General features: G+C 44.5%; 1 protein-coding gene across 1 annotated transcript; it reads right to left on the reverse strand.

Moving 5' to 3' along the window:
• Positions 1–1,059: 1,059 nt before the first annotated feature.
• FAM71F1 (family with sequence similarity 71 member F1) lies at positions 1,060–16,118 on the reverse strand. The gene is made up of 7 exons (XM_032643214.1): positions 15,870–16,118; positions 14,567–14,751; positions 13,351–13,603; positions 8,975–9,096; positions 6,306–6,349; positions 3,219–3,385; positions 1,060–2,131 (listed from the first exon to the last, which is right to left on the reverse strand). The coding sequence occupies exons 1-6, from the start codon at positions 16,116–16,118 to the stop codon at positions 3,219–3,221; spliced, it is 1,020 nt and encodes a 339-aa protein (XP_032499105.1). The 3' UTR covers positions 1,060–2,131.
• Positions 16,119–21,621: the final 5,503 nt, after the last annotated feature.

The following is a 21,621-nucleotide window of genomic DNA, read 5'->3' on the forward strand; positions in this document are numbered from 1 at the left end:
AACACAGTATGATCTCCAGGCAACATCAAGGACCCTCTTGAGGCCTGAGATGATGACTTTAAGGTGAAAATGGTTAGTATGTCATGTGGTGTTTCTCCAGGCAAGTTTAGTGGCATGGTGCAGTTGGTGGAGAGTTGGACTTGGTCGGTGAGTAGAATAAAGTGGAAGAGACACAAAGGTGCTGAGGGTACTTGCGAGGGAGTGATAATATTCAGGATGGATTCTGGAATCTAGGCTGGAGGGGAAGGGACTGAGGATGTGAGGAGAGTGAGGGATAGTGAAAATCCAGAAGGAGCAAGAGATTGCAGGCTTGGTGGGGTTGAAGGATTATTGAACTCAGGGAAGTATAGGAGATGGCATAGTTGGAGAGTAGGAATAATGGGGTGGGGTGCAGTCATTAATGACAAACTCTAGGGTAAAATCAGGGGGGTCAGTGGCTGAGGAGGGTGAAGGACAGTAACAGCGACCAGGGTATGGGAAGGATCATCTATGTGGATATTGAAAGCACCAAGAATTAGGACATAACTCATTCTTGGCAAGAGTGATGGTGGTCCAGGAACTTACTTTTTAGCCCTCCAACCATTTCAGTCTGAAAACCACTTCAGTGAATGGGGGGAAGGGATAGTTAGGGAGTGTGGGATTGACATGTACAGACTGCTGTATTTAAAATGGATAACCAACAAGGACCTACTGTATAACACAGGGAACTCTGCTCAATATTATGTAACAGCCTAAATGGGAAAAGAATTTGAAAAATAATAGATACATGTATATGTATAACCGAATCACCTGAAGCTATCACAACATTGCTAATCAACTGTATTCCAATATAAAATAAAAAGTTTTAAAAAAAAGTTATTTTGTCACTGCCCCCCCCCTCAAAAAAAAACCACTTCAGTGAAGAAAAAGACCCTCCTAGGGTATCCTAAATCAAAGCAAGACATCCAAAAAAGCTTTCCAATTAGAAGGTTGGGTAGCTTTTCCGAAATACTCACAGTCTGGTTTTTATTGAATGTGAAATATTGTGCATTTTAAATAGAGGTCAGTCCATGGGCCATCTGGCAGACCCTCCTTAGTGACTCTCTTGATCTATAATTTGTGAACCCCTGATTTTACCTATACTTCAAGCCTGGAACCTCTGATTTACCTGTGCTTTGAGCCTGTGTCTCTTCTCCTTGGAATCTCTAATAAGCGCTAACAAGATATGTCAACATTTCAAGGCGGTGTCATATGCAAAAGAAAGTGAGCCAGTGTTTGTAGGGCTGAGACAATAGTAAACTTTGAAAGTTTGAACACAAAAGAGAAACTCTGCCTATTTCACAGACCTTGTCTTAACAACCTTCTGCAGGAACCTTTCTGCAGCCTCAAACCCAAACCGCCATTTGGAACAGCAGGGCCAGGCTAGCAAGTTCAAGTTTGGGAATGCACTAAGGAAGAAGGTCTAAAGCTTGAATCAGAAAAGAGGGACTAACAAGAGAAACTGGCAAAAAGGGACATTTAAGGAGAAGCCTTTGGCTGGAATTCATTTCTGTCTCCTCATCCTTATCCAGAGGAATCTGAGCGGAGAAGAAAACACGTATCTCTTTTGGTATATGGCCTTACTTTCAAGTTTTAAATTAGATAAATAGAAGCTCGGTGAGGCCTCTCTCAGAGGTGACTTCTCTTGTCCTCTCTTCTGTTTCTTTCTGTCACCACTTTTCTGCATCTTCCTTCTTCTCTGATTTCCACCCTCCACATTCCTCTTCACCCCCGTTTTGCTCTCTTCCACCTCTCCTCTGGTCCTGGTTCTCTTTCCTTCCTTCTCTCCACCTCTTGGTCCTGGTCCTTCTGAGAGCACATCTTCTTGTGCTGGAACGGAGGTGAGGTGTGGTGATGTGCAGTGGTGAGGACATGAAGTTATGGACTGGAATGATGCTAGAATAATGCTTCTCATCCAGGAGCCATGCTCCCAAGTGGTTCTCCAGGGAAAGGCTATGTTGTCAGCGTGAGATTATTCTAGTTTTTCCTTAGTTACAGCTTTCTCCTCCCTTCCATCCAGACAGAGTCCCTCAGAAAGCTGAATGCTGCAGTGGCGTTGGCGAGGGCTGCATAGATTCTCTCCAGTGTGAAAGTGTGGCTCAAATAGAACTTCCTGTAGGTGTAGGAGAGAAAAACTTTCAATAAGATATAACACCTTAAAAGCTCTTCTGTGGGCACCTAGATACTTCTGTTAATTTTTTAAATTGTCAACTATTAATAACAGGTAACTTGTAAGCGTTAGTGGTTTATTGATAATACTTTACGCTGGAAAACATATAACCACTTCTACCTTCTTTAAGGGTCTCTCTCTGGTCAGACAGAGGCACAAAGGAAGTACTTAATGAATAACTGTTAAATGAATACATGGATGGATGGATGAGGGTTGGAGTTTGGGAAGATAAGGGCTGGGCCCCAGCTAGGGCCCCTAGCTCCTTCCCACTCTCCTCAGTGGAAGGTTGGGGTCCCCAAGGAGCTCAGGGAAGGAAAAGGAGCTCCCCCCTCCCCGCTGCAGAGGCAGACCCTCATGCCTCCCACACTGCAGGGAGAAGGCAGCTCTAGTGACGACAGCGTCCTGCTAGTCTCTGTCCCTTCAGAGCCACTTGCAGGAACTCCCAGGGCCCTCTGGTGGCCCTGGAGGTGCCATACTTAGGGTTTCACTCAGGCCAGTTGGAGGTAAAGAAGAACAGGGCAAGAGGAAAGAGGGCTGAGGGCTTCCCTGGTGGTGCAGTGGTTAAGAATCCGCCTGCCAGTGCAGGGGACATGGGTTCGATCCCTGGTCCGGGAAGATCCCACATGCCACAGAGCAACTAAGCCCGTGCGCCACAACTACTGAGGCTACGCTCTAGAGCCCGCGAGCCACAACTACTGAAGCCTGAGCGCCTAGAGCCCGTGGTCCACAATGAGAGAAGCCACTGCAATGAGAAGCCCACGCACCACCACCACGAAGAGTAGCTCCCACTCACCACAACTAGAGAAAGCCCGTGCGCAGCAACAAAGACCCAACACAGCCAAAAATAAATAAATAAATTTATTTATTAAAAAATAAAATAATAATTTAAAAAAAAGAAAGAAAGAGGCCCCCCACTCCTACCCCACAGCCTCCTGGAATCATCCCCAGGACCCTAGGACCTGAACCCAGACCTGAGGTAGAATTCCAGGCCTGTCCCAGGAAGGCAGCTGGATTAATCCCATCACCGTACCTATGAGTGGTGCCAGCTGGGGCCGGTGGAGGCTGCCAGAGTGCTGAGGAGTGAGAGGGGCTGCAGCCCAGTGGGGTTCTCTCTTTCCCACTCTCCATAGGTGAACGACTCCCTCCAACTGAGGTCTCGGGTGCAAGGGATGGCGTCTTCGCTGGGACGTTTTTTTTCTAGGTCAAAAAGGGAATGCATTTGTGTACTTTAATTCACAGAGCACTCTTACAGAGGCCAGCCAACATTTGCGAGGTGCTTATTATGGGCCAGGCGCTGTTCCAAACAGTTACAGGCGTCAATGCTCTTTTAATACTCACAACAACCCCCGAGAGGTCAGTGCTGCCATAGTCCCCATTTGATGCATGAGGATTCTGAGGCCCAGCAAGTTTAAGTCACTTACCTGTGGTCACAAAATGACGAGGCAAGGCCGGAATTCAAAGCCAGATAACAAGGCAACAGAGCCCGTGTTTTTACCACTACGTCATGTGAACAAGGCAGTACCAGTAAAAGGAGGCAACCAACGTGGCTTGGAGAGGTTAACCAAGTGAGTTTCCCTAGGAGATTCAGCTAGCTGAACTGGCAATGGCCTTGAACGCAGATGGCCTGAAGCCAGAGCCTGTTCCTGGTCCACTTGGCTTCAGCTACTCAAAGGGTGGCTTGCAGCCTAGCAGCCTTGGCATCCCCTAGATCATGTGAAAAATGCAGACTCAGGTCCACCCAGACCCACTGAATCAGAATCTGCATATTAACAAGATCCTCAGGGGACCATTTGCACATGAAAGTTTGGGAAGCACTGTGATAGGTCACACCACCCACTGATAGGGAGTTGAAAGATTCAACGACACAGGTAAGCTTGGGGACGCTGGCTTTTCCAAATGTAGCGCCCACGCTCTTTCTCTCCCTCTCTCTCTGTCTCTGTCTCTGTCTCTCTGTCTCTGTCTCTCTCTCTCTCTCTCTTTCTCTCCCGTCATCCAAAAGTTCCAAGAGGCTGGGGTGTGACTGTCCTTCCAAACTGAAAGGGTACACTACCTGGCCCAAAGAGAAAAGAGGGGTTCCTTCAGCTCCGAGGAAAGAGCAGGGTCCTGAGGACACCCCAGGATGGTTAACTGAAATCATCCTAGGGGCATCTTGGGAACAACAGTTCCCACGACACAGATGGCCTATGAGTCTGAAATTCTAGCTGTTCTCTCAAGTCCTAGAAGTAAGTTTGAAATATTCTCTATTTCTGTCTTCTTTAATCTCATGCGGTATGTTTTGAGTGTATGTGTATGTGTGTGTGTGTCTGTGTTTGAATGTATGTGGAAAAACATTAATTAATGAATCACCATTGTATTAGCAGTCACATAATATGAGAAAGCACTTCTAGACTTGGAGAAAACATGGGCCAGCAGTCAGCTCTATTTACCATCTAGAACAGGGGTTGTGAACTGGCAGCCTCCGGGCTCACTTTGGTCTGTGGATACCTTTTGTTTGCCCACTAAGTGTTGGCCTGTACTGTACTTTAGTATTTTATGAAGTGGGGGGGGGGGGTATGTGATATAAAAATTCACATTTTTGTTTTTTCTTGAAAAATCAGAGTATCTGGCAACCCCAGGCTTGTGTTGCAGCGTGGCAACAATTAGTTGAAGCTTTAATTGAAACGTTCACTTTTTCATGCCACTGTCCCCACCACTCCCTATTGTCTCCTCAATGCTGAAACCAAGTGTCAGCCCAGCTGTTGTTTTACCAATGATAGAGTTGAGAGGAAACCCAGCCATTTCTTATATCTATGACACTTAGTCTCTTTACTCCTCTATACCCCCTGCAGATGTTTGAGCTGCAACCCCTGGTTTGGATAATAGTTGGCACAGCTCCCCTGGGATCTACACATTCCTCTAAATCTCTAAATATAACATGATATTCTGACTGCCTCCTGAGCCAATTTGGAGGAATAATTTCTTAGTGGTGTGGTGCACAAATATTTATTGAGCTCCTATTGTGTTCCCAGCCCTGTGCTTGCCACTGTAGAAATTCAGAGGCACCAGAAAAATTTAGTATTGGTTGAAGAAACAAGACTTAAGCCTATGAAACAATCAGGGATAGTATGTTGTGTAAGAGAGGTTATGAGCAAGGAGAGATTTGTCTGGGCAGGAAGGTGTCGTGAGTGGACCTGAAAGGTTAGGTAGGGTTTAGGGTGGCATCAGGAGGAAGGGAGGAGAGGGGGATGAATAAGGCATGGGGAAGGGTAGCTGAGGTTTGACCAGAGCAGAAGATTTGGGCTGGAGAACAGGAGGAGTCAGAGGGCTCCCATTTGAGGAGGGGACAGTGACCAGGTGAGATGGGTACAAGGGGAAAGTTCATGCAGGATCATCCATGCCATAATGAGTGGATCTGGGGTAAACTAGAACCCAGAAATAAATCGGGAACAGGGCTGCTGTTTCCAGAATGGGTCATGCTGTCTCACACAGACTCTGCGTCTCTTCCTAGAAACCCCGCCTCATCCACCTTGGCCAGCCCACTCTTACTTATCCTCTCTGACTCAGCTCAGACCCCAGGCCTTCTGGGACAGCTTCCCGGGAGGAGGGAGAGAGGCCTGCCTTTGTGCGCCTGTGGCACCCCAGGCTTGAGCTTTGAATGTTGCCTGGAAGGAGAGGTTATGTAATTTGGGGATTTACCCATCTGACTCCAAAAATTATAAACCCCTTGAAGGGGGTGCTGTGTCTTTCTTCACTGTGATTCCAAAGCCTTCAACAGTGTTTGGCACTTACCAAGTGCTCAGTGCATGCTTTTGAATGAATAAATGAATGAATGAACTAGCAGAAGATTGCTGCCGTGGTCCAGGCAAGAGATGATAAAGTGGACTAGGGTGGCATCTGTGGGAGTAGAAATGAAGTAAAGAATATAAGAAACATTTGAAAGAAAGGAATTAATAGGATTTGATGCCAAATTGACTATGGTGGCCAAAGATCCCGGAGGAACTCAAACTAAGGTACGGGAGGATGACGGCAACCCTGACGGCACCAGGAATGTTGGGGTGGGGTACTAGAGGCAATCTTACTCCTATATCTGCAGAGCAGAAAATCCTCCGAGACAAGGGTGCCCCGTGCCCTCCGTTACCTGGACTGTCCTTTTTCTTCTCTGTCTTTCTGCTGCTCCTGGAACTCCAGCCATTTCAGGATCAAGAAAATGGAAATCAAAAGGAAAAGAATAGAGCATGAAACTCTCATTTTAAATCTTGTTTCCAGTTATATTTTTCTTGATGCAACAAAAGCTTTAGAGGCAGATATAAATGTGAAAAAGGCCAGCTGTGACTATATTGGGTGGGTGTGACGCATATTAAAGTAGCAGAAGAAAAAATAGGGAATGGGGAGGCGGGATGGGGTGGAGTTTGGGCAGCAGAACCCAGGCTGCTGATATTGCTGAGGTGGAGTGGGTGTGACTCCATCTGTTTGGTCCTGCGTCTTGGCCATTTATTTTATTTGCTGTACATTGCATGTTGCTGCCAACGTTCAAAAACCGCTATAACCACAACCAGACTAGAACCTGCCTAAATGAGGAGAAAAATCATCACTCAGGGCTGCATGCTGAAAAATTAAAGAGAAGAAACTAAATGTCTGTACAAAGCAATTATTGAGAGAAGGAAGCAAAAATTCAATGTTCCCTGTTTCTCACATCCCTCTGATCCGTCTTGTACATGACAGCCCAGACTCAGTTGCCATAGCTCCCTGGCTGGTCCCTCCACACCTAGCCTCCCTCTCTTCAAATCACTGTCACGGCAACAGCCAGCATGACCTTTTTAAAATGTACATGGGATCATGCCACTTCCCTGTTTAAAATGCTGCTAAGGCTCCCATTACACTTAAAATCTAAATCCATTCGCATGGCTTCCCAGCCCCTGCCTGGCTTGGTCCCTGTCCACTTCTACGTATGTCGTCCTACCACCATCCCCACTTCCCTACTGGCCTTCCTTCCCTTTCTCTGCACTCACCAAGCTTCTTCCTCAGGGCGAAGCCTCATTTGTTGCCTTACCCTGCACAGCTTTCTCCGCCCTTTAACTGGCTTGTGCATGTTTCTCCTTCTGGTCTTTGACTCCTCTGACCTCCTGGAGATATTAAAAGCTGTCTGTGCCGGAGATTGCCAGTAGGTCCCGAGCATGCCCTTTTCCCTTCTCCCTCCGGGGCAGAACATCTAATTTTGTGTTGGGCCCATGGCTATGTGGAATGGAGGCTGCATTTCCCAGCCTCCTTTGCAGCTGGGTGTGGCCATGTGAGTGAATTGTGACCAGTGAGGTATAAACAGAAGCCGTCCTTCCCAGAGTAATAAAGAAAATCTGTAAGTTAACATTCTAAGACAGTCAAAATATCTTGCTATTAGATACCAAGTATCTTCCTCCATTAGAGTCCAGGGCTCTCCAGCTCAGCAATGTGACATCTTACCATCTTACATCTTCCTTCATTACAGCTCTCTGTATGATATACAGAGTGACAAGCACAGTATAAATTCTTTAACAGCGGGCAACGAACAAGTCTTTTTCTTGTGTTAATAGTTTTTCTACTTCCAGCTCAAGTTAGGATTAATAATACAAGCTAATTTTTTTCTTTTTGGCCGCGCCTCGCAGCTTGCGGGATCTCAGTTCCCCGACCAGGAACTGAACCCAGGCCCTCAGCAGTGAGAGCGCAGAGTCCTAACCACAGGACCGCCAGGGAATTCCCTACAAGTTAATATTAATTGAGAGTTTATTACATCCTCCTGTAAATTTGCTGAGGATGGGCCGAGCACTTGATGCACGTGAGCTCATTTAATCCTGACACGAACTGCTTGAGGCTGGCAGTACCGCAATTTCTACTTTATAGGTGTAAAAACCAAGGCCCAGCAGAGTTAAGCAATATGCCCCCAAGGGCTCATAGTCAGAGTGGTGACTTGGGCCCAGGGTTGTGTGAGCTCTTACCCATTATGAGAGATTGCATCCACTGAGCTCTCCTGGTTTTCAGTTTATTACTGGCATTCACAAAGAAAACTTTCTTTTTTTAAATTCTGTCTCTGAGTTGCTGGTCCCTGTTATGACAAAAATCTCCTTCTCTCTGACACCTCGTTTTTCTCTTCTGGTGACATTTACTAAATTTTTTTCTGTTCTTCCTTTTCTTTGACACCACAGATCAAGTTCACTAGGACCCTGGTTCCCATTTTATCTTTGCTCTCTGGCCGTGGTGCCCTGTGGTCTAAGTGCTCTCGACCTCTGTCTCTCTCATACCAACCGGTCTTAAGACGCAACCCTAAGTCATCTGTACATGTAAGGACATTTCCTCAGGCATGGAGAAGACAGGCCTGCAGGAGGGAGCTTTCCAGAAAACATTAAAAAAAAAAAAAAAGTGACTATAGAAGCTCCATAAAGTTCAAGCAGAGGCCAGGTAAGTAGGTAACGGAACCCAGTGACAGATGATGACATTTTAAACAACGTTTTGATTACTTTTCTGTAGGACTAGAAACTAGTTTAGAAATTAGGTTTTACTTTTCCACCTGTGTTACTAATTTATTCTGAATATTGAAGAAGCTACTTTCCACTTTTTATAAAATTCCTCCTCTGGGGTCAAGCCCACGATGCTTGTGGAGAAGAATTAGGCAAAGAGACCAGGAAAAGGTTGCCCTGAGTCAAGAATACAGACTGGATACTGAGGGGCAAGACTTCATGCACCTCCCTGTACCCATTGACCAAGATAACTTGGTTTCTGGATCTCCCAGCGCAGACCATCTGGGGACGTCATGCCGGCTGGATTTGAGTCATGTACCTGAACTGGTTGTGCTGGTGCAAGTCGGCAAAAATCTGAGAGAGGGCCTCACTCTCCCCCTTGGCCATCAGCTGCGCGAGGCTCTCACTGGGCTGGGAGGCTTGGAGTTTCTTCTGCACTAACTAGATGGAGGAAAAAAGCAAAACCAGGTGTAAGTTCTCAGCGTCTCTGCATTTTCCTAATATCATGGTCCAGACCCTAAAGGTTAGAACTCAGCTGTCCTATCAGACAGAGCCATGCCAACTGCGCAGAGAGGCAATTCTGAGGCCATATCTGTTTGTTTATACCCCCGTACTGTTATAAATATCCTTTGGTGTCCTGAGAATAACATTGTCCCTGAAAACTTTAAACATAATTTAGTAGATAAGCTATTCTTATTAACATACCTTAATACGTTATTGAATAGCCTATTAATATAAACTTTAATAAAGCTTATGCTACTTGGTTTTATATTTAAATGGAAGGGGATTAAATGTTTATTGTAGGAATTTAATGTTTTTCAAATTCATTTCTCTAAGAAATAGCCTACGTTGAGCTACTTTTTTATGCCAGAGTAAAACTGCCTTTTTTCCTGTTGCCTGTGATACCCCAGAGATGCCCCAGTTGTGCACAGCTCATAGCCATTCAATATTTATTGAATATCAACTACGTGCCAGGCACTGGGGAGTCGAAGTGATGAAAACAGATAAAAATCTCGGCCTTCATGGATTTTGTGTTGTAACTCAAGTCAGGCTTCTGTTCATTATACTATAAGGCCTGGGGCAAAAAGGCCCAGGTGGCTTCCCTGAATTCTATCAAATATTTAAAGAAGTAGTAAAACCAATTGTCACAAACTCAGAAATAGAGGAGGGAACACTTCCCAAATTACTCAGTAAGGGGAGTATTACCCTGATACCAAAGCCAGGCTATCACAGGAAAACTACAGACCAATATCTCTAATGAACATAGATGCAAAACTCCTTAACAAAATGCTAGTGAACCAGATCCAGTAATATATAAAAAGGATCATACAGACCGTAACCAAATGGAATTTATTTCAGGAACACAAGGCTGGTTTAACATCTAAAAGTGAATTAATGTAATATACTATATTAATAGAATAAAGGACAAAATATGTGATCATCTCAGCAGATGGAGAAAAAGCATCTGACAAAATTTAATACCCACTCATGATAAAAATTCTCAATAAACAAGGAATAGAAGGGAATTTCCTGAACCTTATAAAGGGCATCTACAAAAATCCCATGGTTAACATCATACTTAATAAAAGACTCGATGTTTTTCCCCTAATACCAGGAACAAGGCGAGGATGTCTACTTTTGCTACTTCTATTAAACATTGTACTGAAGGTTCTAACTAATGCAATAAGGCAATAAACAAATAAATGGATCCAAACTGGAAATGAAGTTAAGCTGTCTTTATTCGCAGATGACATGAATGTATGCACATATGTAGAAAATCCCAAGGAATCCACTAAAACTACTACAACTGACAAACAAGATTAATACAAAAAAACCAATTGTATTCCTGTACACTTTCAATGACTGATGCAAAAATTAAATTAAGAAAACAATTCCATTCACAATAGTATCAACAACAATCAAATACTTAGGAATATATTGAACAAAAGAAGTATAGAACTTGTAAACTGAAAGCTACAAAACATTGCTAAGGGAAATTAAATTAGATTGACATAAATGGAAAGACATTTGATATACATGTATTAAAAGACTCAATATTGTCAAGATGGCAATTTTCCCCAAATTGATATATAAATTCCACATGTCCTTATCAAAATTCCAGCAGGCTTTTTTTTTTTTTTTTTTTTGTAGAAATCGACAAGTTGATCCTAAAATTTACATGGAAATGCAAAGGATCTGGAATAGCCAAAACAATTTGAAAAAGAGCAAAATTGGAAGATTTACAACACCTAATTCCAAAACTTACTATAAAGCTACGTTAATCAAGACATTGTGGGATTGGCACAAGAATAGGCAAACGAATCAATGGAACAGAACTGAGAAGCGAGAAATAGAGCCTTACATTTATGGTCAATTGATTTTTGGCAAAGATGTCAAGACAATTCAATGTGGAAAGGATAGGCTTTTCAACAAATGGTACTAGGACAGTTGTATATCCACATGCTAAAAAAAAAAAAAAAGTACTTAAAAAAGTACCCCTACCTCACATCATACACAAGTATTAATTCAAAATGGATCAGAGACCTAAATGTAAGAGCTAAGTCTTCTAGACTTCTAGAAGAAAATATAGGATAACATCTTAGTGACTTTGGGTTGAGCAAAGAGTTTTTAGATACAACACCAAAAGCCTGACCCATAAAAGAAAAAATTGATAAACTGCATTTCATCAAAATTTTAAACTTCTGGGTTTCCCTGGTGGTGCAGCGGTTAAGAATCCACCTGCCAATGCAGGGGACACGGGTTCAAGCCCTGGTCTGGGAGGATCCCACACGCTGTGGAGCGCGTGCTGCAACTACTAAAGCCTGCGCGCCTAGAGCCCGTGCTCTGCAACAAGAGAAGCCACCGCAATGAGAAGCCCGCGCACTGCAACAAAGAGAGGTCCCTGTTCGCCGCAACTAGAGAAAGCCTGCGTGCAGCAACAAAGACCCAACGCAGCCAAAAATAAAAATAAATAAAATAAATAAATAAAATAAAATTTTAAACTTTTGCTCCTCAAAAGACATCATTAAGAAAATGAAAAGACAACTCACGGACTAGGAGAAAATATTTACAAATCATACATCTGATAAAGGACTTGTATCCAGAATATGCAAAGAACTCTTACAACTCAATAAGAAGAAAACAATCAATTTAAAAATAGGCAAGGGACTTCCCTGGTGGTCCAGTGGTTAAGACTCTGCGCTTCCACTGCAGGGGGCCTGGGTTTGATCCCTGGTCAGGGAACTAGATCCCACATGCATGCCACAACTAAGAGTTTGCATGCCACAACTAAGAGTCTGCATGCCACAACTAAGGAGCAGGCGAGCTGCAACTAAGAAGCCGGCCTGCCTCAACTAAGACCTGGCACAACCAAATAAATAAATAAAATAGATATATATTTTTTAAAGTTTCAAGAAAGATTTGAATAGAAATTTCACCAAGAAGATACATAAATGACTAATAAGCCCATGTAAAGTTGCTCGACAGGAAACCCTAATTAAAAACATAACACATCCACTAGAATGACTTTAATTAAAAAGATAATACCGGGCTTCCCTGGTGGCGCAGTAGTTGAGAGTCCGCCTGCTGATGCAGGGGACACGGGTTCGTGCCCCGGTCCTGGAAGATCCCACATGCCGCAGAGCAGCTGGGCCCGTGAGCCATGGCTGCTGAGCCTGCGCGCGCATCTGGAGCCTGTGCTCCGCAACGGGAGAGGCCACAACAGTGAGAGGCCCGAATACCGCAAAAAAACAAACAAACAAACAAAAAGATAATACCATTGTTTTGTTTTTGTTTTTGTTTTTTTTGGCCGTGTGGCTTGTGGAATTTTAGTTCCCTGACCAGGGATTGAACCCAGGCCCTCAGCAGTGAACAGAGTCCTAACCACTGAACCGCCAGGGAATTCCCAACAATACCATTGCTGGTGAAGATGCGGAGAAACTAAAACGCTCATGCATTACTGGAGGGAATGTAAAATGGTACTGTCACCTTGGAAAACAGTTTGCCGGTTTAAACATAAACTTACCATATGACCCAGCAATTCCAATTCCTTGGAATCTACCCATGACAAATGAAAACATACCCTAACATACATCTATACAAAAACTCGTACACAAATGTCCACAGCAGCATTATTCATAATAGCCCCAAACTGGAAACAATCCAAATGTCCATCAACTGGTGAATAGATAAAACATGGTATATCTATACAATTGAATACTATTCAGCAATTGAAAGGAATAAATTATTGATAATCTGTGACTCTACCCTAGAGTTGGCCCCATGCTATGATATGGATGAACTTGAAAAACCTTATGCTAAGTGAAAGAAGCCAGACACGAAAGCCTATATATTATAGGATTCCATTTATATGAAATGTTTCAGAAATATGAGTAGAGATTGAAGACAGATCAGTGGCTGCCTAGGGCAGAAAGTAGGAACAGGGAATGACTGCAAATGGGCATGAGGGAATTTTTTAGGGTGATAGAAATGTTCTAAAACTGGATTGTGGTGATGGTTGCACAACTCCATACATTTATTGAAAAATTTGAACTGTGCACTCAGGTGAATTTTAATCAGTAAAGCTGGTCAGAAAAGGCCTAAGGCAAGGCTTCCCAGGGTGCCCCCGTATCAGCTCACTGAAGCTCTACAGCTCAGCTCTGACCTTGGCTGGAGGAGCCAATGGTGCCCACTTACCTGTGAGTCTCCTGAGGGACTGCAGCTGTTCTTGGGTACCAGGCAGTGAGTGACGAGAATCCTAGGGTCTTTGGTGGTGATGGACAGGCCCTTCTGCAGAATTTGAACCAGTCGGATCCAGAAGTGGAAGACAGTCTGAGGATGGTCAGGGTGGAGCCTCAGGTAGTAGATCTTCTCCGTGACTGTCCTCAACCGCAGGACACGTTGAAAGCGGTCACAGACCTGGAGCTCCACAAACTTCAAAGGGAGAATCCTGAAGGCGTGAGGGAAGACACATATTGCTTCTGATCCAACCCTGTCTTCATTAAAATGAGGAGTGTCTCCTTCAGAACCGAGGCTTTGGTGGGTAGGAGAGAGAATGCTTAGCACAGTGGTGCTCAAACTTTGGGGAGATCAGATTCACCTGGGGAGCTTGTTAAAAATGCAGATGCCTCAAGATAACCCCAAAGATTCAGATTCAGTAGGTCTGGGGTGAGCCCCTGGAATCTGCATTCTAACCTCTACCCATCCTGCCATGATTCTCATGCTGGTGTTCCCTGGATCCTGCTTGAGAGGGACAGCCTGGGAGTAAGGTAGCTGGGATCATAGGGCTTTTCAATTTCCTTCTTGAGAGCACAACAGGAGCTGGGTCCCACTGTCCAGCTTGTCCATTCATTGACCTCAATGCCTCCATTACTCTTCCCAAAGGAGCTAAGACTCAAGGAGCTGGCTTTGGATCTAGTATTAGTCAGCTGGGTCTGGGCTGTACTTGCCATAGGTGTACCTAGAACATAATGGAGAGGTCTATCACTGAAGCAACATGGAGCAATGAAGGGTTTACTTGGACTTCTGGGAATATCTAGAGATTCCTGAGATATCCTACAGAAGAGGCTCAAACATCTAAAAGGGCCGTTTCATCCCCGACAAGCATAATGTTACAGCTCCAAGTGAGACTTCGTTCCACTCACTTTCCCAGTAGGAAGACTGAAATGCAGCAAGTAACTTGTGACTCAAAAATTAGTTGAGTCTAGTTAGTTGCATAAGGACTAGAACCTGCATCTCCCAGCCAGTGCTTCATCTGCCAGACTGCCTGGCTTCCTTGCCCCTTGGTCCCAAGTGGAGAGATTTCCTAAGAATTCAGTGCAGTGAATGCAGCGAGAAGGAAAGAGGGCATGTAGACTGGCCCTCACTCCTGTCTACTTTATGGCCCCCCTTTGCCCCCCTTCAGGATGCTTACCTCTTCAGGATGATCTTGGGGGCTATAGTTGGTTGGTTCCATGTCTGGCTCTGCCCATGGTGCCATTTGACGTTGGCCATGAAGAGGATGTTGGGAAGAGGCAGGCAGGGCACAGAGGAGGTCACCCCAAGGGCCGTGGTGTTGGAGGCTTTGTAGATGCCTATCCAGTTCCTGCTCTTCTTGACCTGCAAAGCAGCACCCCCAGGGTACAGTCTGAGCACCGGCAGAAGCAGCAGTACGCTTTAGGCGAGAGTTTCTCAGACTTAGCACCATTCACAGTTTGGGCTGGATAATTCTTTGCTTGGGGGAGGAGCTGTCCTGTGCATTGTAAGATATTTAGCAGCGTCCATGGCCTCTGCCCAATAGATGCCAGGAGCAATCTCCACCCTCCCCCCATACAAATTGCGATAACCCAAAATGTCTTCAGACATTGCCAAATGCCCCCTGGTGGCAGGGGCAAAATCATCGCTTGTTGGGAACCACAGTTTTAACCTATATTGGTTAAACAACTGTACCAGTATTTACTTTACCTACTATTAGCGATTGCCCACAAGAGTTCCTTGACGTGTGTCACACTTCTGTGAATCCTCCCCAGACTGTTTCCTGGATTTTCTTTGAAAAACCTATCCTTTGGCACTTTCTTGAGGGGCCCTATTATCTCCTGCACCTTTTCTGCACTGTCAGGTCCCTGTAACTTCCAAGTTCTGTTTATTCTGGGTTCCATCTGGCCTGAGGGGAGCCCAGACAAGGAAACAAAAATGCACTGAGTGCCATTGCACTAAAGCCTTTGCCTCCTGTGTTTCATGGAACAGCCAGGTCAGTCCCACCCTTATTACAATAGAGGAAACTGGGATTCAGGGTGTGCAGGTCACCTTCCTGATGACACCTCCTGATAAGAAAGCAGTGGACCGGACTCTGAGCCCAGATCTCTCCAGGCATCCAGCTCCTATTCTTTCACCCACCAACATTTCTGTTCCGAACCCTCAAAGGGCAGCTCATTTTACTGCCTCTTTGTTCATCTGCTTTGAGCTGACAGCCTGGAGGAGGAAGTAAATTGAGGGAGGAAGCTACCAAATCCTCCACTCAGAGCAGACAACACTTGACCTCTCTCCCCAGAGTGACTGCAGGAGAAAACCTATCTGGAGCTCTGCAAAGTCAGGGTCAGATGGGGTATCCTTGCCTTAGGTTCCTCTCTTTGCCTCAGTTGTCACTCCACTCCAGTTCCAGGGCCAGACTCTCCGTCACATTGTGGGAACAGATTTAGAGGAATCAAGGAGTGCCATTCTGAGCGGCCCAAGAGTACCTGGACAAAGTTGCTTTCAAACACCACCGATTCAGGAAACAGGTTGAATTCTGGAGAATGAACCATCTGGCAGAGCAGTCCCTCCTCCACACCCAGGCCCACTCCAGGATTTGGTTCCCTATCCACAGGAAAGAGGCGCCTGAATTCTTCCCAGGCATTCAGGGAAGGGAAGGTTGGATAGGATCTTGTGACTTTGACTGTCTTCTTCGATTTGTTCCAAGTCTTTCTATGTGGAACTGATGACAACATTTCCGCACATGCTCAGGGGCCTGCTGCGCATTTGTCCCGGGATCTCTCTCTTCCCTTCTGGCCTTGGGCAGCTGGCCAAGGCCTGGGACCACCAATCAGATCACAATGATGAATGGATGACATCATGAAAAACCAGGGCAGGCCTGCAGGAAAGGGAAATGCAGAGGAGCCTCCCTTTTCCTCCAGGGTGCTTTTACAGCTTGTTTAGTGCCCTGACAGCCCCCAGCCCTTCTCAGGACCTGAGCTCCCCCAGAACTTGCTAAGAAAGTACTGAACCAGGCACAAAGCAAAGAAGGAAGGCTGTTAGGAAGCTCCTTCTGCTTCTAAAAGGAAAATACCCTCCCTGCCTTTCAACCCTCCCTTACTCTGAATGCGACTACCCCCAAAGAATTTTTTAATTTATTTTTATTTTTGTTTTCCCCCAAAGAGTTTTAAAGGCTGTTGTCAATTTAAAACCCAGCCTTCCTGAGCTTTGTACCATGTGGGCCCCACATACCCTGGTTTATCTGCAGTAGCCTTTGCTGTTTCTGGAAGGAGTTGAGGGGCTCTAGGTGCCTGCTGTGTGTTCTCCTACAGCTGGCTGGCTACTTCTGCGGGCCTTATTTCCCTGAGGAAGTCACACTGAAGAACCGTAGAAACAAGCAGTTTCTTACCCAGAGGCTGCCTTGGTGAGGGTACCAGCTGAGAGGAATAGAATCCCAATGAGCAGCTCTGCTGGATCAACAAGCCCAGGAAGAAAGAGCCCAGATCTTGGGGTGGCTAGATCAGAGGCAGAGAACCAAGCAGCCTGACTGCTATTCAAGTCTATTTCAGGGAGAAATCACATTCTAGTTTGGACAAAATTCCAGAATCTATTAATCATCAAGGTACATTCACCATCAAGGTTAAATACAGTCAATTTAGAAAAGCAATCTGACGACCAACATATGCAAAGTACAAGCATGGAGGTTTATTTTTGTGTTTCATTAACAAGTCAGGGAGAAGGCTGAAAGGTCACGAGGCTTCCCTTATCTGATTCATTCAGCTCCCTCTCTGAGTCTACCATTACACCCCTGCTCTATCGGCTCCCTCATGGCTAAAGCAACTTCTGCACTCACGTTCTTTGCTTTCTTTTGTTTACCATGTGGGAGAAATGTCCTCTATGGTAACATTCTCTAAGGATGGGGTCAGAGACTGCATCCTGTGGTTTACATCTCCCTGCAAACAACATACAGTACAAAAGTGATGGCAGTCATACGCGGATATGATGCTTTTCACAGTTAAAGCTTACCTGCAGCAGTAAATCTTATTGGCTCAGATACATGGTTTGGATGTATTTGGCCACTGAGACATTCAAAAATTCCCTTCAATATGGAAGATGACTTTTTCTCTTTATAAGCCTGTTGAGCCCATTTTTGTGGTGTGTAGAGGGTGGCTTTTTAGCACCCAGTCTAAATAGCTAATTATGAGAAAGCAAGCTTTAAGCTCTAAACAAAATGCTAAACAATGATAAAATGGTGCCTTAAGTTCCTATTCCTTCCTACCTGCCCCCATCAAACCTCAAAAACTAGCACACTGAATCTTTAAAAAAACATTTGACAGATACTTAGTTGTCTGTCCCAATATCCATTCTCTCCATTCCTTTAGTAATAGAATGGTTGGTTTTTAGTTGGACACAAGTTTCTGGAATAAATATTACATTTTCTGGCCTCCCTTATAGCTAGGTAAGCCATAGGACAAAAAAAAAAAAAAAAAGAGGTAAACTCAAGTGTTGGGTGAAATTACTATGAGGAATCATTATGGGAAGGGGATATGCTCTTTTCCAATCCTTGTTTTACCCTTCTGACTGGAATACAGACTTGATGGCTGGAGCTTGAGCAGCCCTTTAGGGCCATGAAGTGGCATGTCAAGGATGATAGCATAGCAAGATAAAAGGGCTCCAATTCCTTGCGAATCATAAAATTATCATACTAGTCCTGAACTCTGTACCTCCAGACTTCTTTTAAGTATGAAAGAAATAAAGGTTTTCTGTGACTTTGAGCCAGACTTAAAATAAGCTGATAGAACTATATAAAATGACTACTCTACTGGACAAATTTTACAGGAAATTATGGTACTATTTACCAATAATTCTAAGCAATGAAGAAAATAGGGTTAATTTACAATCAAGTTGGACCTTAAGAATGACAAACATAATTTCTGGAAAAAGTTGTATAAATATATATTCCAGTAATATGAATAACTTATTGGTTTTGTTTTTCTGTGTATACATTGATGTTGATGCTGTCACAATTGTTGACTTTTGCACATTTACTGATGAGCACTTTGGTGAGAGTCTCCTCGACTATGTTGATTGTCCTTTGGTTTGAGGCTAAAGTCACTTGGGCAGGGTTGGGTATCATTTCAAAAGCTTGCTCAAGAATGACCAGGAAGGACTTCCCTGGCGGTCCCGTGGTTAAGACTTTGCCTTCCAATGCAGGGGGTGCGGGTTCAATCCCTCCCTGGTCAGGGAGCTAAGATTCCACATGCCTCAGGGCCAAAAAACCAAAACATAAAACAGAAGCAATATTGTAACAAATTCAATAAAGACTTTGAAAATGTCCACATCAAAAAAAAAAAAGAATGATCAGGATATCTGGTTGTCAGTTGAGGCTGGGCCCAGGTTTTGTGGGATTTAAAGCTTATACAATTTTGGAGACTCTTAAAAATAAAAAAGACTGGAAGGAGGGGTGAGTCAGGAGTTATTGTTTAATGGGTACAGAGTTTCAGTTTGGAAAGATGACCAGGACTCAGAGATTAGTTGTGGTGTTGTTTGCACAACAATGTGAATGTATGTACTGCCACTGAACTGTAAACCTAAAAATGGTTAAAATAGTAAATTTTACATTGTGTGTCTTTTAGCACAATTAAAAAAAATGCTGGAGCATAAAAAATGAAATTTTAATATCCTACAAAAGTATGATACAAAATTGCTGGAGGTCCTCCTAGGGCCTTGGAATAGCCCATGTGATTAAGGAACCCTGAAGCTTAAGCTTTATTATCTTCATGGTAAATATGCTCCATTTAAATACGTGTCACTATTTTAAAAAAAACTGGGACTTCCCTGGTGGTGCAGTGGTTAAGAATCCGCCTGCCAATGCAGGGGACATGGGTTTGAGCCCTGGTCCAGGAAGATCCCACATGCCGCGGAGCAACTAAGCCCGTGCGCCACAACTACTGAGCTCACGTGCCTCAACTAATGAAGCCCACGCACTCTGGAGCCCATGCTCCACAACAAGAGAAGCCACCACAATGAGAAGCCCGTGCACCGCAACGAAGAGTAGCCCCCGCTCGCCGCAACTAGAGAAACCCCATGCGCAGCAACAAAGACCCAATGCAGCCGAAGATAATAAATAAATAAATTAAATTAAAAAAAAAAGAAAGACATAAAACATAAAATTGGAAATAAGGGGCTTCCCTGGTGGCGCAGTGGTTGAGAGTCCGCCTGCCGATGCAGGGGACACGGGTTTGTGCCCTGGTCCGGGAAGATCCCACATGCTGCGGAGCGGCTGGGCGCATGAGCCGTGGCCGTTGAGCCTGCGTGTCCGGAGCCTGTGCTCCGCAACGGGAGAGGCCACAACAGTGAGAGGCCCACATACCACAAAAAAAAAAAAAAAAAAAAAAAAAATTGAAATAAGAAAACACAAATAAGTACAAGTAATAAGGAAGTACAGGCTCCTGGGTAAAGGTAGTAACATGAAGCTGTATTACTTAGAGTATAATCTAGGTAGTCAAAAGCCCCCAAAATACAGTGAGTTAAACAAAACAGAATTTTGATTCTCTCTTACATAGTGGTCCAAAGGTAAGCAGTCCATAGCTGGTAAGAGTATCTCTGCTATTCTCAACAGGTGGGTTCCAAGGTGGTTGCTCCAGCTCCTACCATTATGTTTGCATCCTGGCCAGTGAGAAGGGGAAAGGGGAAGGGGAGTGTACACTCTTTCCTTTTAAGGGCATGGCCTTGTAATGGCATAATCACTTTTGCTCACATCCCATTGGTTGGAATTCTGTCACATGGCCACATCCAGATACAAGGGAAGCTGGGAAATGTAGCTTTTAGCTGGGTGGCCATGAGCCCATGTAGAACTGTAGAGTTCTATTATTTATTATTTAAGGATGAAGGATATTGGTGGATTATCAGCAGACTCTGCAAAGAAGCATGTCACAGAATTACTCCCTCTGACATCCACAGTAAATACATATATTTTTTTAACAGCAAAATTTTAACTAGTGACACTCTAACCAGGAAGGAGGTTACGTGGTGGCCAAAGGATAGGGAAAACAGAAAACCTGGGTATGGCCTGATAATAAAGAAAGCAAGTTAATATAATTGCGTGTGTTCTCACAAATTACCCACCACCCCCAAAAGGAGACAGGCAGCCAGAGGGATGAGTAATCAGCTCAGGGAAAACAACAGTAAGAAAAATCTTCAAGAGTAGAAGCCCTTATTGATCAGAGCACTGCCTCTGCAGAGGCAGAAAAGCTCAGCTGGGCTCACCGTTTTTCAGATCTCCAGGTTGAATTGACAAAGATTATTCCATGAGAACAGGATGCATCTCCAACTAGAGATAAGGACATTTAAAGGGCCATCAGGAGAGATAGCACAGCCCAAGATCTCACCTGGACGGACAGTCCAGAAGAGATTGGAGATGAGAAGTGAGTTGGAGTGAGGGCAGAACAGGCAGGATGTAGCTGAGGGGCTGGGAAAGGGCGGGAGAGAGCCTAGGAGGGAGCGATGGCACTCATGGGATTGCACCAGGGCACGAGTGATGCTGTCAGGGACTTGCTTCCCTGAGAGCTACGGAGGTGTGGGAACAGCAGAGCAAAGGAGCAGCCCCAGGGTGAGGTGAGAGCAGGAGAAAGTAGAGACAGCAAAGTAGGCTTAAAGTTGTCTGTTCAAGTATCATCAAGTCAACCAGGAAATATCCAGGAGAAGGTCAATACCCCCGTATGATGGTCCTCAACCTTGTCCGACCCAAGTCCCCTTTTCATGGCAAATATTTCGTAACACCTCTTCTGCTGTTCTGAAATAAAATACAGTGATTATACCATATATAAATATAAATATATACACATATAGGTTTTCAAAATCGATGTGCTAGCTCAACTGTCATATAAAAGGAAGAACTATAATAAAAATATACATTCTAATATGTAAATGCTTGTGTATGACTCCTAGAAGTCAGAATGAAAGCTAATCAGAGACCTGTACTCAGAATGCAGTAGTTACAAAAAAAAAAAAAATACCCTTGAAGGTGTATTGAACTGGCTTCTGAAAAACAGTGAAAGCCCACTATAGTTTGACAAGTGAGGTCCCAAATAGTCAATCAGGTGCTGTGGCGTTCTTCTGAAGTTAATAAAATACCTGGGGTTAGCCTACTCAGCCAAGGGGCTGGGAGGTGCAGATCCAATCCACTAGGGTCCAGGCTGTAGTGTGGCGCCACCTGGCGCCAGTCATTCGTTCTGCTACATCGTCAAGAATCCGGGT

The sequence above is a fragment of the Phocoena sinus genome, chromosome 9, assembly GCF_008692025.1.
Source record: "Phocoena sinus isolate mPhoSin1 chromosome 9, mPhoSin1.pri, whole genome shotgun sequence".
NCBI classification, from domain to species: domain Eukaryota; kingdom Metazoa; phylum Chordata; class Mammalia; order Artiodactyla; family Phocoenidae; genus Phocoena; species Phocoena sinus.